Source organism: Dipodomys merriami, unplaced genomic scaffold, assembly GCF_024711535.1.
Source record: "Dipodomys merriami isolate MVZ:Mamm:240054 unplaced genomic scaffold, mDipMer1.0.p SCAF_16, whole genome shotgun sequence".
Lineage (NCBI taxonomy): Eukaryota > Metazoa > Chordata > Mammalia > Rodentia > Heteromyidae > Dipodomys > Dipodomys merriami.
The window spans coordinates 4,234,348-4,250,229 of record NW_027202937.1 but is presented as its reverse complement, the minus strand read 5'-3'; the positions used below and the strand labels follow the sequence as shown (position 1 = coordinate 4,250,229).

At 45.9% G+C, this 15,882-nt stretch overlaps 1 protein-coding gene across 3 annotated transcripts in view; it reads left to right on the top strand.

Annotated features, from left to right (window-relative positions):
* Window positions 1-12,619: 12,619 nt before the first annotated feature.
* Window positions 12,620-15,882, top strand: part of Ubr2 (ubiquitin protein ligase E3 component n-recognin 2) — a 101,109-nt gene continuing 97,846 nt past the window's right edge. The window contains exon 1 of one of the 3 annotated variants that reach the window (XM_070023732.1): window positions 12,620-12,742. In XM_070023732.1, coding sequence (XP_069879833.1) covers window positions 12,665-12,742 — 78 coding nt within the window. In that variant the 5' untranslated portion in view covers window positions 12,620-12,664. The remainder of the gene's footprint in view (window positions 12,743-15,882) is intronic. The other 2 variants (XM_070023731.1, XM_070023730.1) reach the window with 2 other exon arrangements.

The following is a 15,882-nucleotide window of genomic DNA, read 5'->3' as shown; positions in this document are numbered from 1 at the left end:
TCCCTGGGCTTCTTTTGTTTAAGACTAGCACTCTACTAGTTGAGCCAAAGCACCACTGCCGGCTTTTTCTGAGTATTTTATTGGTGATAAAAGTTTCCCAGGGCTGGGAATATGGCTTAGTGGTAGAGTGCTTGCTTAGCATGCATGAGGCCCTGGGTTCGATTCCTCAGTACCACATACACAGAAAAAGCCAGTGGCTCACACCTGTAATCCTATCTACTCAGGAGGATGAGATCTGAGGATCACAGGTCAAAACCAGCCTGGGCAGGAAAATCCATGAGATTCTATCTCCAATAAACCAGCAGAAAACCAGAAGTGGTGCTGTGGCTGATGTGCTAGAGTACTAGCCTTAAGCTAAAGAGCTGAGGGACAGCGCCCAGGCCCAGAGTTCAAGCGCCACAACCAAAAAAAAAAAAAAAAGGTCTCACACACTTTCCTACCTGCCTGGCCCCAAACTACCATGATCCTCAGATCTCAACGTCCTGAGTAGCTGGGATTACAGGCGTGAACCACCTGGCACGTGGCTGACTTACTCTTTTAATTCTTGTCATCCATGAAATCAATCAAAGGAGACAATTCAGATGAACGTTTTCCTTTACACCAATTCTATGAGACTGATATTTTAATAAACATTAAACTAATAAATGATGAGATAGCCTTGGAAAATTTTAGACACATCCTTCTGAGCATTTTTTCAGGAAATAGGCTTTAAATGGGGGAAGAAAAAAATGTAAATCTGCTTAAATAACTACATTTTACTTTAAAATTTTTTTTAAATCTCCTAAAAAAGTACATAGTGAGGGTTTCCCCCTCGTCTCCCCTTTGATCCTCCAGTCAACTTTACATCTGCTAAAGCAAGCGCTGGAAAATGTGCCTTGTGGCCGCAGCCCAGACCAGGAGGCTGATCAGAACAAGTGGCTTTTCTAACCACTTTCTTGTTTACGTGGTTTTCCTGATGGTCACAAAATACATTCGCGCATCCTGTGGGATGAAAGGGTAGGTGGCAAAGCTGGCCACCAGTGTCAGCCTCTGCTTTTCCACAGTGGAGACTGGTGGCTGACACCTGTAATCCTAGCTACTCAGGAGGCTGAGATCTTCGGATAGGGACTTGAAGCCATTGTGGGCAGAGGAATTCCAGAGACTCTGATGTCCAATTAACCAGAAAAAAAAAAGCTGCAAGTGGAGCTTTCCAAGAAGCATGTCCAACTTCCCAAGAGTTGCCCAAATGGCTAAGAAAGAGAACCCAGACCCAGAGTTCAAGACCCCATAAGGGCACCACAAAAAGAAACAAACAACAACAAAAACCACAAGACAAAACAAAACCCTTGGGCAGGGCAGGGCTGTGGGAGTAAATAGACTCCGGCAGTGCCTACCTGATTTTACGCATGCATGTTCCACTCACGGGCTGCATTCCTTCTCATTTCTCTGTCTTTGGGGATCTGCAATCTAAAAGAAGACTGAGTCATCATTGGGCCACTTCTTGTCAAGATTTAATCCCTTAATGTAAAAGAGAATTAAGCAAGAGGATTAAGAATGCTCAAATAAGATTCATTACTGAATTATTAAAAATTAAGCTCTGGTTTAAAATAACCTAAGAGGAGATGAGAAGAAAGATGGAGGGAACACAAAACCTCCTTCACATGGATCAAGTCCAGTGGGAAGTGACCAGCAGACTGAATGCTAGCCCTAAACCTCTTCATTCAGACACAGTCCATGTATCTTTCTTGTGTGTGTGTGTGTGTGTGTGTGTGTGTGTGTGCTGGTCCTGGGGCTTGAACTCAGGGTCTCACACTGTGGAATGTAAATCTCTGCTATTTATTTGTTTTTGGTTTGGTCATGTGATAGTTTGGCCAATAGACTTTTTGTAGGCTTGGCAGGGGCAAAGGCCTGGGCTGGCCTTGCCAGGTTGGGTTGGCAGCCCAGCCAAGGTAGCCAAAACGAGACACTCTTGAAGTTGACCCGAACCCAACCCAAGGCCTGAAGTGGTGCAGCCAACCCAGAAGGGACAGAAACAAATGTTGACAATCAGTACCAGAGATGCGGGACCATCTGTATACTCAGCTTTCTTGCAGCCACACCAGTTTAATGACAGATGACATCTCAGAAGCAGACTGGAGGAAAAAGTCTCTTTCTCTCTCTCTCTCTCTCTCTCTCTCTCTCTCTCTCTCTCTCTCTCTCTCTCTCTCTCTCTTAAGGTCTCTAAGAACTGCTCAGTCTCTCCCTGGGACTTCCTATTATATATATAATTGGGGAGGCAGGGGCCTGAACTCTGGGCCTGGGTGCTGTTCCTCAGCTCTTCAGCTCAAGGCTAGTACTCTACCACTTGAGCCACAGAACCACTTCCGGATTTTTCTGCTCATGTGGTGCTGGGAAATCAAACCCTCATGCATACAAGGCAAGCATTATACCACTGAGCCACCTTCTCTGCCCCTCCTATTATATATAGAAAGATTGGGTTTGGTTCTTTGTTGTTTTTTTGTTTTAGTTTTCTTTAAATGAAATCACATAAACATTTATTGCTTACTTTGTAGCGTCTGTTTTTACACACAAAGAGGTAAACTGTCCTCATTTTTTTTTTAATTTTATGTATTGATCAGTCAATTCAGCGTTACCTCACTACTTCAGAATTGTGGTTAATAACCTCATTTCTACTAATACAATTTCCCCCATCATACTATTCTTTTTCAAAATAATTCTACTCAGGAGGTTGAGACTGAGGATAATGGTTCAAAGCCAGCTCAGGTAGGAAAGTCTATGAAACTCTTACTACCAACTAACCAGCAAAAAGCTAGAGGGGAATTGTATCTCAAGTGGTAGAGTGTTAGCCTTGAATAAAAAAGCTCAGAGTCTGCCGGGCGCTGGTGGCTCACGCCTGTAATCCTAGCTACTCAGGAGGCTGAGATCTGAGGATCTCGGTTTAAAGCCAGCCCAGGCAGGAGAGACCATGAGACTCTTACCTCCAATAAACCACCAGAAAACCGGAAGTGGCGCTGTAGCTCAAGTGGTAGAGTGCTTGCCTTGAGCTGAAGAGCTGAGGGACAGTGCCCAGGCCCAGAGTTCAAGCCCCACGACCAACCAAAAAAAAAAAAAAAAAAAGCTCAGAGTCAGTGACTTCAACCCCAGGAGCGGTACAAAGTGCCAGAAGTAGAGATGTGCCTCAAGTGTTAAAGCACCAGCAAATCTTTAGCAGGAAAAATTAAAGTGATAGTACTAGGCCTTAAATTCAAGCCCCAGCACTGGCACTAAAAAAAAATAAATTAATAATAATAATAATTTCCTTGAGTGGGTAGTCAAGCAAATAAGCTTTAGAATCAGTTTATCTTCTCCCAAGGGGGGAAAAGATCTTGGCATTTTGATTTAAATTGCATTTGATTTGTTAGCTAATTGGGGGGGATTTATCCTTACCATATTGAATTGTTTAATTTAGAAATGTGATCCTCTGGGTCCTATTTATGTTCATTTGTTTGGAGCTGAAAGTACACTCTATAGTTTTTTCTCAGAAAGATCTAACTACAGAATTCTGTAAAATGCTAGAAGATATGAGGGTGGGTTTTTGTTGTTGTTGTTGTTGTTTTCAAATTCCAGGGAGCCTCAACTAGGAGTCAAAGACCTATGTACTTGTGCCACTTAACACTTGAAAAAAGTCAGGCTCAGTTTTCTCAACTGGATTTCTTTCCAACTTTGTTTTCCTGGGTCTCAGGAGAGCCCAGGAGGGAGTCCTATGGACCCCAGGGGTTCTTATTTTGTTGACATGACTGGCTAATTGGGCATGTACCCAGCAGGGATTTTTGCCACATAAAATAATACGAGCAACTAAGAAACAATGAGTATCCATACAGTGTGCTGCTAGTTGTTGTTGTTGTTGTTGTTGCTGAGATGGAGGGTGGGGGGGGGAGTGGAGGTGGGAGTGGGGAGGTACTATCCCAGCTGGTTGTTGCTCAGGCTAGTCTCTTAACTCCTGGGCTCTAGGCACTAGATCTTCCCAAGTCAACCTTCAGAGTAGCTGGGACTACAGGCACGTATCACCATGATCAGCTGCCCTACTGTCTTGCTGTGTGTGTGTGTGTGTGTGTGTGTGTGTGTGTGGTGTATGTGTGTGTGTGTTTCCTGATGTTTAACGTTCAGGACTAACATGGGGGAAAGCCCAGGTCAAATCAGAATGGATTAGTTGTTGCAGTTGTCAGGCTTCATCTTCATACTCTCAAATGCTAATTCCGGGGTTCTATGTGGGAGGGAACGAGTTCATGTTCAGGGAATACTGTCTAGTCTACTAGTGGATTCCATTCATTCATGGAATGACAAGGAATACACACACACTGAACTGCTCTAAGAGGCCTCATGGTGTGTTGGGGGTCACAAGAGAGGGGTTGGTTGGACTAGAGACTAATGTGGATGCTTGAGGTAGACTTAAGAACTGGAATCGGGGCGCCGCTGGCTCACGCCTATAATCCTAGCTACTCAGGAGGCTGAGATCTGAGGATCGTGGTTCAAAGCCAGCCTTGGCAGGAAAAGTCTGTGAGACTCTTATCTCTAATGAACCACCAGAAAACCAGAAGTGGCACTGTGGCTGAAATGGGAGAGTGCTTGTCTTTGAGCTGAAGAGCTCTGGGACAGCGCCCAGGCCCAGAGTTCAAGACCCAGGACTGACCAAAAACAAAAGAACTGGAAGGATTTATGTGGGATGGGGTTCCCCATGAGTGTGAGCAAGAGCAGACCAGAGGTACTCAACTAATGAGGGGCCCTAGGCTGCGTACAGGTAGGACATTTACCAGCATCCCATGTGAACATGAAGCTCACGTGTGACCATTGGAAGATGGAGAAAGCTATCTAAGAGGCTCCCCCAGAACACAACCACACCGCGTGAACAGCGCACAATCCCTGTTTCTCTTTCTCCTTTGCCTGCCAGAATTTCAGAGCTAAATTTAGTGCCCAATCTCAAAGACCAGTTTCCATTTATCCATTCTACTTCCCTTAATTAGACATTGTTCTTTCGTATCCTGAAAGATCTTAGCTTGCATTTCTTTAACACACTCTTGCCGGAATATCAGAAGACAGAGCTGTGGCTCAAAGGGGTAGAGCAACAGCCTGGAGCGAAAAAGCTAAGAAAGGGCACCATACACAGGGTCTGAGTGAAGTCCCAGTATCAGCAGATACGAGAAAAAGTAGTACTGTGTTCTGGTCCTTTGTCTATAGGGATGATAGACAGTCCCCATTTACCTCCATGCTGAGCATTTTCTCTGCACCAAGCCTTTCATTCAGTCCCTCTAGTGACCAGAGACAGCTCTGCAGCCTTTCACCGTTTTGTGCTCTTGATAAAGTTCTAGTCCTATTTTGGGTAATTCACCAAAAGGCTGAGATCTGGGGATTCTAGTTTGAAGCTAACCCAGGCAAGAAAGACCCCCAATGTCCAATTAACCAGCAAAAAGCCAGAAGTAGGGATGTGGCTCAAATGGTAGCACTCCAGCTTTCAGTGAAAAAGATAAGGGACAGGGCCAAAGCCCTGAGTTCAAGTTGCAGTACTGGCACATGCATGCATGCATGTGCACCCATACAAACACACACACACACACACACACACACACACACACACACACACACACACATCTTCAAAACCTCCTTGTCATGCTATAAACTTGGAAAAAAATTGTCACAGTCACCTAGTTCTCATGGATACTATATTGGACTCTTTCTAGAATCTTCCATGCAGTGTTTTCTCAGGCCATAAATAAGCTGAGAGACAGCATTAGGTCCTGAACTAAACCAATATCCACCATCTTCACCATTAACCCAAGCCAGTGATTGTTGTTGGGGAGCTCATGGCCCCCCAGATGCAAAGAGGCTTCCATATAGCCCCTTTGTGAAAGTGTCTCTCAAACTCCAGCAGAGACCACAGAAAGAACCCTGGGGCTTTGGGTACAGGAGTAGAAATATCTTTAATTTTGTACTATTTTATCAGGCTTGTCTTGTGTTTGGCTGAAGGAAAACACAGTCTGGTGAACTAAATTCTTGCCCAAACAACACAATTAACTTCCTCCTCCTCCTTTTCCTTTTCCTTCTCCTCCTTTTCCGGCTCCATAAAGCTTCTAAAAAGTAAATTTTACATCTTCATTCAACATTACTTTTGTGCCTGCTGAGACCACAACTTACAAAGCAGGCAGCAGGTGAGTTTATGTAGTGGCATCGTCTTCCTTGCAAGCTCAGACTTGATTTGGAAAGGATGCACAGCCAATCAGGGCCAGCACTGGACATCATAATTTTTTTAATTCCTCGCCAGAGAATTCCAATGCTGTTAAGTTAAAGCACAAGAGACAAGCTGGGCGCTAGTAGCTCATGCCTGTAGTTCTAGCTACTCAAGAAGCTGAGATCTGAGGATCGTGGTTCAAAGCCAGCCCAGGCAGGAAAGTCTATGACTCTTATCTCCAATAAACTAACTATTCAGAAAGCCGGAAGTGGTGCTGTGGCTCAAGTGGTAGAGTGCTACCCTTGAGCAAAAGAAGCTCAGGGTCAGTGCCCAGATTCAGAGTTTAGGTGCTAGGACCAGAAGAAAAAAAAAAAAAAGCACAAGAGCACAGAGCAAGCTTTCAGACACATTTTTATAGAACTAGTATTAATTTGATACCAGAATCTGAAAAATGCCACATTAGAAAGAAAACCACAGACCAATCTGAATCACGAATGTGGATTTTTGTTGTTGTTTGTCTGCTAGTTCATATGGGGTTAACCACTCGTACCTGTCATCCTAGCAATGTGAGAGGCTGGAACTGAGATGATCGAGGTTCCAGCCCATCATACAACCAAGAACTGGGTGAAGTGGCACATGGCTATCTTAGTTAACTATATAGGGGGCTGAGATAAGAGGATTGCAGTTCTAGGTCCTGTTGTCTGGGAATGGCAGCTGCCACTACTAGAGAGAGAGATTCACTGGCTTTGCCAGTGAGTTCACTGCTGCCCTGTGCACGGGGAGGGGTAGGGAGAGAAGAGCTCTGAACTGGAGATAAGAATTTCATGGACTTTCCTGCCTGGAGCTGGCTTCAAAACGTGATCCTCAGATCTCAGCTTCCTGAGTAGCTAGGATTACAGGTGTGAGCTACCAGCACCCAGCATGTTCAATTACCCACAGTTGGCACTCTACCATTTGAGACACATGCCTCCAGTTCAGTGTTTTGTTGAGTAGTTGGAGATGGAGTCTCTCAGACTTTTCTGGCTGTGCTGGCTTGGAACCATGATTTCAGCATCCTGAGCTATAACTGGACATACAAGCGTGAACACACAGACTTGTATATATTCTTTATAGAAAGTCATTCCCCAAACCCCACTGTTAATGATTAGGAAATGATACTGATGGGCAAAGCTCTTTTAGATAGCTCTAAGGTTGCCAATAAAATACATGACCATTTACTTAAACTTGAATTTCAGAGAATAAACAGTTTGCATTATGTTTCATGTAATATTTGAGACCTACAATAAAAAAGAATTCATGCACCAGGCACCGAAGGCTCATGCCTGTAATCCTAGCTACTCAGCAGCTAAGATCTAAGGATCATGGTTCAAAGCCAGCCCGGACAGGAAAGTCTATGAGACTCTTATCTCCAATAACCATCAGAAAACCGGAAGTGGCCCTGTGGCTCAAGTAGTAGAGGGCTAGCCTTGAGCTGAAGAGCTGAGGGACAGCGCCCAGGTCCAGAGTTCAAGCCCAGGACCACCACCAACAACGACAACAAAAAGTATTCATGCTAAGTGGAGGTGGCTCATGCCTGTAATCCTATCTACTCAGGTGGCTGAGATGTGATTGCCCAGACAGCAGAGTACATGAGACTTGTCTCCAATTAACCACCAAAAATGCAGAAATGGAGATATGGCACAGGTGGTAGAGCACCATCCTTAAATGGAAAAGGCTAAAGGATAGCTCCCAAGTCTTGGGTTCAAGTCTTAGTACACATACATACATACATACACACACACACAGAGTATTCATTATATCTGAAATTTAGATTTAACTGAATATCCTCGTTGGTACTTGCTAAATCTGACAACCCTATTTTTAGTTAGTTTGCTTTCGTTTAGCCAGCAATTACCCTGCAATCCTCCATAGTTTAATAAAGCATACTTTCAATAAGTGGCCTAATTCAGTATTGAAGTTACTCCTTATAACAATGACATATTAATTAGAAGTAATTCAAAGACAACTGTGCCTGAAGCCCTATTTTCCACTGATTTTTTTTTAACTTAGTAGGAAGTACTATCAATTATGGGGAAATTCAGGGACCCTCAAAGCTACAATTTGGTTGTACTTTGAGTCCCCAGAGAAATCTATTCTGGACTAAGCTTTGGTTCCTTAAGTCCTCTCACATGAAAAAAGCAGGCTTGGATATTGACAGCCATCTTGGTGGTTGGAGTTAGCAGCCCTACATTTATGTATCAGACTACTAGAAGGATAAGCATTTGTGTAGGTCTGAGCCATCTATAGCTTGGAAGTCTTGGTGTATGTGTGTGTCGGGGGGGGGGCGGTTGTGGGGCTTGAGCTCAGGGCCTGGGTGCTGTCTCTGAGTGCTTTTTGCCCAAGACTAGCACTCTGCCACTTTGAGCTGTAGATCCACTTCAGGTTTTTGAGTGGTTAATTGGAGATAAGAGTCTCATGGGCTTTCTGTCCTGGGCTGGCTTCAAACTGTGATCCTCAGATCTCAGCCTCCTGAGTAGCAAGGATTGTAGGCATGAACCACTGCCACCTGTTTTTATGTATTTCTAATTTTCAGGCTGGATGGGTTTAAAGCAAATGCAAACTCCATTGTTTTTTTCTTATTTACTTATTTATTTATTTTTGTCAGTTGTAAGGGCTTGAACTCAGGGCCTGGGCGCTGTCCCTCAGCTCTTCAGCTCAAGGCTATCGCACTACCACTTTAGCACAGCACCACTTCCGGTTTTCTGAGCGGTTTATTAGAGATAAGAGTCTCAAGGACTCTTTCATGCTGGAGGCTGGCTTTGAACCATGATACTCAGATCTCAGCCTCCTGAGTAGCTAGGATTACAGGCGTGAGCCACTGGCGCCTGGCTGTTTTTGTTTTTTTTCCTTTTTTTCTTTGTTTTAAAATGCGGACCTAGAGCTTGAACTCAGGTCCTGTAGCACTGAGCTTTTGTACTAAAGAATATATATATATATATATATATATATATATATATATATATATATATATATATATATATATATATATTTTGCACTAAAGAATATTGATCTACCACTGGAGCCAAAGCTCAACTTCTGGCTTTTTGGTGGTTTAAGTGGAGATGACTTTCACAGACTTTCCTGCCCACGCTGGCTTTGGATTGTTATCCTCAGATCTCAGTCTCCCGAGTGGCTAAGATTACAGGTGTGAGCCACCTGCGCCAGGCTGCAAACTTCTTTGTGAAAGAAGAGGAACTCCAAGGATAGGAAAACTCAACAGCCATCTCCGCACTGTGGAAGCCAGCCCTGCGCTGGAGCGCCCCCTGCAGGCACCTAACATAATTGCAGAGAAGCGTGTCTGATCACTGCTGCCCAGTTTGTTGCTCTACATCTCTGTCAGTCATTTCTTTTTTTTTTGTCGGTCGTGGGGCTTGAACTCTGGGCCTGGGCGCTGTCCCTCAGCTCTTCAGCTCAAGGCGAGTGCTCTACCACTTGAGCTACAGCGCCACTTCCGGTTTTCTGGTGGTTTATTGGAGATAGGAGTCTCACGGTCTCTCCTGCCCGGGCTGGCTTTGAACCGCGATCCTCAGATCTCAGCCTCCTGAGTAGCTAGGATTACAGGCGTGAGCCACCAGCGCCCGGCTTTTTCTGTCAGTCATTTCTGAAATGGCTCTGGTTGGAGATTTCTTACACCCTACCTGGAGGGGGCATCTGGAAAGGAGAATATGAGTCTGATCCCAGTGAACCAGAGAAAAGGCAGTATTGGAAATATAATAATAATGAATTCAAATTCTTGGACTGTGGCTAGTGTTTAGACCACTGGCTAGGCTGCTGGCCTTTTTTGCCTGCTTGGGGAAATGCTGTAGAACTGATGGAGGGAGGGGAGGGAGGGCAGTTCTGATGAAATAAAAAAAAGTTCCAGCTTCCTTATATGGATGCTTTGATTTCTGGGTAAGAATCCCATAGAATAGAGCCGTAGATGTGCTAGGAAAGATGAGGAAGCGAACATGTGGATTGTAAACATACATCAAGTCTTAGGAGACTCTGCAGAATAGAGCATTCTTGATTCCTTAGCCTCAGCTTTGGAAATAATTTCACAGCTAGTGTGACTCTAGAATGGGTTGTAATGCTGGGGTGCTCATACCTATAATCCTAGCTACTCAGGAGGCTGAAATCTGAGGATCGTGGTTTGAAGTCAGACCAGGCAGGAAAAGCTGTGAGACTCTTATCTCCAGTTAACCACCAGAAAACCAGAAGTAGAGCTGTAGTTCAAAGTGGTAGAGCACTAGCCTTGAGCAGAAAAGTTGAGAGACAGCCCAGGCCTTGAGTTCAGGCCCCAGGACCAAAAAAAAAAAAAGAGGTTTTTTTTGTTTGTTTTTTGGTCGGTTTTGTTGGACTTGAACTCTGGGCCTGGGCACTGCCCCTCAGCTCTTCAGCTCAAGGTAAGGGCTCTAGCACTAAAGCCACAGTGTTTTCTGATGGTTAATTGGAGATAAAGAGTTTCACTGACTTTCCTGCCTCAGATCTCAGCCTCCCAAACAGCTAGGATTACAGGTGTGAGCTATTGGTGCCTGGCTTCGGTTGTTTTTGGTTTTTTTTTGTCTTTTTTTTTAGATTAAAAATATTTATTACAAGCAGATTCATAAATTATATTTTATTATCTTCAAGTAGTCATACAAGGGGTTATGGTTGAACGTGTTGGCTTATGAGTACAATACATCTCCATCAGTGTCACTCCTTCCATCATTTTCTTCCATCTCCCCTAACTCCACCCATCCCCTCAATTTTCCTAGTTTCATAGGATATATAAGAATGGGTTTGTAGTTGGGCAGGGTGGCTTATACCAGTCATGCTACTCAGGAGGCTGAGATCAGGAGGATTATGTTTTTGTTTTTTGTTTTGTTTTTTGGTCAGTTGTGGGGCTTGAACTCTGGGCCTGGGCGCTGTCCCTCAGCTCTTCAGCTCAAGGCTAGTGCTCTACCACTTGAGCTACAGAGCTACTTCTGGTTTTCTGCTGGATTTTTGGAGATAAGAGTTTCACGGACTTTCCTGCCCTGGCTGGCTTTGAACTGTGATCCTCAGATCTCAGCCTCCTGAGTAGCTAGGATTACAGGCATGAGCCACTGGTGCCTGGCTGAAGATGATGGTTTGAGGCCAGCCTGGCAAAATATTCATGAGATTCCATTTCAACTAATAATAAGCTGGACATAATGGCACATATCTGTCATTCTAGTTTCATAGGAAGCATAGGATTATGGTACAGATGGGCCCAGGAAAAAAAGCAAAACCCTATTTAAAAAATAACAAAAGTAAAAACAGTCAGGTTACACCTGAAATCAATCCTAGCTATTAAGGAGGCTGAAATTCAGAGTGCTGAGGTTTGAAGAGGAGAAAGGTGTGAGAGATGAGAGAGTGAACCCAAGAAAGAAGAAGACAGAGGAGCAAATGGGAGCTTGCACATAAGAAGGAAGGAAGGAATCTTAAAGTACGGAGGCAGGAAATTCTACAATGTGCCAGCATCTAGCTATTGAGGATCACAATTTGAAACCAGCGTGACCAAGAAAGTCTCGGATTAACCACCAAAAAGCTAGAAGTGGAGCTGTAGCTCAAATGGTAGAGAGGCTAGCCTCAGAGACAGTGCCCAGGCCCTGACTTCAAGATAGCACTGGCTCACGCACACAGACACACACACAGACACACACACACACACTTTTTTGAAAAGGGAGAGGGAATCTGGATGCTGTTTACCTTGGCTACTAGTAAACCATGAAGGTATGATGGTTCATGTTACATTCAGACGACAGGAATAGAAGGCAATTCATTCATTCTTTTGACAAGTATTGAGGGCTCTCCATATACCAGACTTTGACAAGTACTTCAAGATCTACCGTGAGTGCTGGGCACTGTCTTTTGATCTTGGGAAGCAAAAATGAACAACTGGGATTATAAGACAAAACAAAACAACAACTACGACAACCAAAACGCCTACAGGTCCCACATGATGTTGCTCTTTCCTAGCTCCCGCTAGCAGGTGGACTACAACTCCCGTGATGCTCTCCCGGTTCACCCTAATAGGGCGCCACCTCTCGGCCGGCCGCGGACTACAACACCCAGAATGCTCTGCTCCCGCTCCTGGGTGTTGGTGCCCCTCTCCCGGCGTGGGACGCGGTAGTGGCCAGCGAGAGTGCCAGGCCCGGGCGGCCCCGTGTCCTTCGCCGGGTCAGGGACGAGGCAGTGACTGGACTTCTGGGCACTGAGCCCGAGCGCGCGCGCACAGGCGGCCGGCGTCCCAGCTGCCGGTTCGCGGCCCCCCGCACTCCTTCTCGAGCTCCTCCCGCGGCCGCCCGGACGGCCCCGGGGACTTGACGGGCCTGGGGCTGAGGTGACGGCGCGGCCTCGGGGGCCGAAGCCAGGCTGCGGCCCACGGACGGCGCCCGCGGCGGTGGCGCCGGGGCCGGAGGAGGAGGAGGAGGGGGAGGAGGAGGAGGAGGAGGAGGAGAGAAGATGGCGTCGGAGCTGGAGCCCGAGGTGCAGGCCACCGATCACAGTTTGCTGGAATGTTCCGCCGAGGAGACCGCGGGGGTGAGTGAGTGCCGGCGCGGGGCCGGTTCTGTCCGGCCCTCGAAGGCCGCGCCCCGAGGGAGGAACGGACTCCTGGAAAGCAGCCGGGCCCTGACTGGCAAAAACAGCCGGGGAGGCCGCCGCTCCTGCCCGTCGCCACCCGAGCCGCGCAGCGTTGCAGCCGCCTCTAGTCCACTTCCCCCTGCCGCCGAGCGAACCCTCGGCGCTCCCATTATCCCGCTGTCCCCGCACGCTCCGGGAGTCCCCGCACATGCGCCTTTGACCTCTAGGACCGCTGGTGCGGGAGCCGAGGGAAGGAGACGACTTCTAGGGTACCGTCTCCCCTTGTTACCTCCCTGCTTTCGGGTCCAGGGTCGGCTGGAGCGGCGCCTGCCCCGGCAAAGCACGTCACCCCAAGCGAGCCCCAACTTTGTTGGTGGGACTAACTCAAAGCACCGAGGAATCCCGACCGCGCGTCCCCTGGTTTTCCCCTGTCGGGCGTATTTTTGCTGATTTGTTGTTGCTGCTGCTGCTGGTGGTGGTTTTTGCGCTGATTTCTTTAGTGGACCACGTTGATGTACATATAGAAAGTAGTGTCTCGGCTCGTCTACCGAGCATGAAAATGTAATAGTGGAACCTGGGAGATTAAAAAGGGAAATTATAATCTTTCTAGGAGTTGGGCAGAGTTGGAAGGAGAACAGGCGTTATGTAACTTTGAGAGAGCAGCTTTGGTTCAAAGCCGTAGCACCAGCCATTGAGCCCCAGACTTAGACCATGGAAACTTCATAAGTGTCCTGGGAATCGTCTAGTATCGGTGGCAGAGTGCCTCCCTGCTTCAACAGACGCGCAGGTAGCGTTCCCCAGTAAGGACGGGAATCTCCCACCGTGATGATGAATGGACCCGAACAGCTTGGGCCAGACCACTAAGGCCTCCAGTTTAAAAAGCTCCTAGGAAGGCTGTGACCCAACAAAAAATGTGCAACGGGGGGGGGGGGGGGGGGGGGGGAGGGCACTAGTTTACTTGTTAAATCTTAAGTCTTTTTAATTTTTCCCATTTATGTTCTTGGCATTGCACAACACGGGGATTCTCAGCCCCCATCTGCCTTTCATTTATCAAAGAAATTTGAAAAAGAAAATGAAAGTGGCGTTGAGTAAGCAGGAGAAAATAGTAACAGCTGTTTTTGTTTGTTTTGCTATCCGTGTGTCTTCTAATTTGATAATTATTTGCCTCAAAGTAGTTTTTGTTGTGCAGTGTTGGGTCTGGCCCTCATTCGCACAGTTCAAGTAATCAAGTAGAGCATCTTCAGTTTGTTGAGGTTCCAGCGGAAACCAGTTATAGATATACTCCGTGGCCTCCTCTGTGCTCTGGAGGACATTGCTTTTGGTTCTTGTACACTGAAAATTTCCAGTAGATATGGTGGGGAAACTAAGGGAAATGGAGCACAGCATTATTACACTCGAACTTAACTTTTTGAGTTTTCAAGGTCGAAATCTGAGCTACTTTTTGCTCTATTTACTTTTTTTTTTTTTCCTTAACAATATTAAGTCTCTAACTCAAGGACTGCTTGGCCTTTTGGCTCATGGCTAGCACGCTACCACTTGAGCTACAGCTCTACGTTCAGCTTTATGCTGGTTAATTGGAGATAAGAGTGTCTTGGAGCCGGGCGCTGGTGGCTCACGCCTGTAATCCTAGCTACTCAGGAGGCTGAGATCTGAGGATCGTTGTTCAAAGCCAGCTGGGGCAGGAGAGACCTTGAGACTCCTATCTCCAATAAACCACCAGAAAACCGGAAGTGGCGCTGTAGCTCAAGCTCGCCTTGAGCTGAAGAGCTGAGGGACAGCGCCCAGGCCCAGAGTTCAAGTCCCAGGACCGACCAAAAAAAAAAAAAGTGCCTTGGATTTGTGTGCCCAGGCTGGCTTGGAATCTTGATCTTCAAATCTCAGCCTCCTGAATATCTAGGATTACAGGCTTGAGGCATTGGTGCCTGGTTTGTTCTGTTTACTCTTAAATGGCTTTCTCAACAAATATCAAAGTACAGTTTCCAAATAAAAGATGCAAACTAGTACTCTTCCAGCTATATAATCTAAACTGACATTACCATATATGACTATCTGATCTCCAGAACTTTCACCTTGGGCTCCAGCATAGCCCTTTATTATAAATGAAAATTTTAGAGATAACTAAAAAAAGCCATTATGCGGAATTAATTTTTAAAAAATTTTGGGGCTGGGAAGATGGCTCAGTGGTAGAGCGATTGCCTTGCATGCCTGAGGCCCTGGGTTCGATTCCTCAGCACCACATAAGCAAAAAGAAAAAAGCCGGAAGTGGCGCTGTGGCTCAAGTGGTAGAGCGCTAGCCTTGAGCTGAAGAGCTGAGGGACAGCGCCCAGGCCCAGAGTTCAGGCCCCACGACCGGACCCAAAAACAAAAAAACAAACAAACAAAAAAATTTTTTGTCGGTCCTGTGGTCTGAATTCAGGGCTTGGTGCTGTCCTGGAGCCTCTTCATGCTCAAGGCTAGCGCTCTACCACTTGAGCTACAGCACCATTTCTAGCTTTTTTGAGTAGTTTATTGGAAATATAAGTTTCACGTGGACTGGCTTCAAACCATGATTCTCAGATCTCAGCCTCCTGAATAGCTAGGATTACATGCATGAGCCACTGGCGCCTAGCTTATTGCAGAATTTAGATCTCTGTAATTGGTACTGTTTAAGACCACTTCCATGTAAAATTACCCAATGAACACTGTCATTAGCACATTTCACACATTTTATCAGGAGGAAAACCACTTTGTCGTCTTAATTATTTTAACTAGTATGCCTTTCAAATAAAAGCATTGAAGCTCACTTGATACTACTTGTGAGTTTAGGGTAGTACTCTGGTCCCCACTCTCTTTTTTCATGGTAGATTAGATTCGTTTGATTTTTTTTCCCAATGCTTCTTGATCTTTTATTTTTTTATTTTTTTATTTTTTTTTATATATTTTTTTTGGTCCAGTTGTAGAGCCTGAACTCTGGGCCTGGGCACTGTCCCTCAGCTCTTCAGCTCAAGGCTAGTGCCCTACCACTTGAGCCACAGCGCCACTTCCGGCTTTTTTTTCTTTTTGCTTATGTGGTGCCAGGAATTGAACCCAGGGCCTCAGGCATGCAAGGCAAGCGCTCT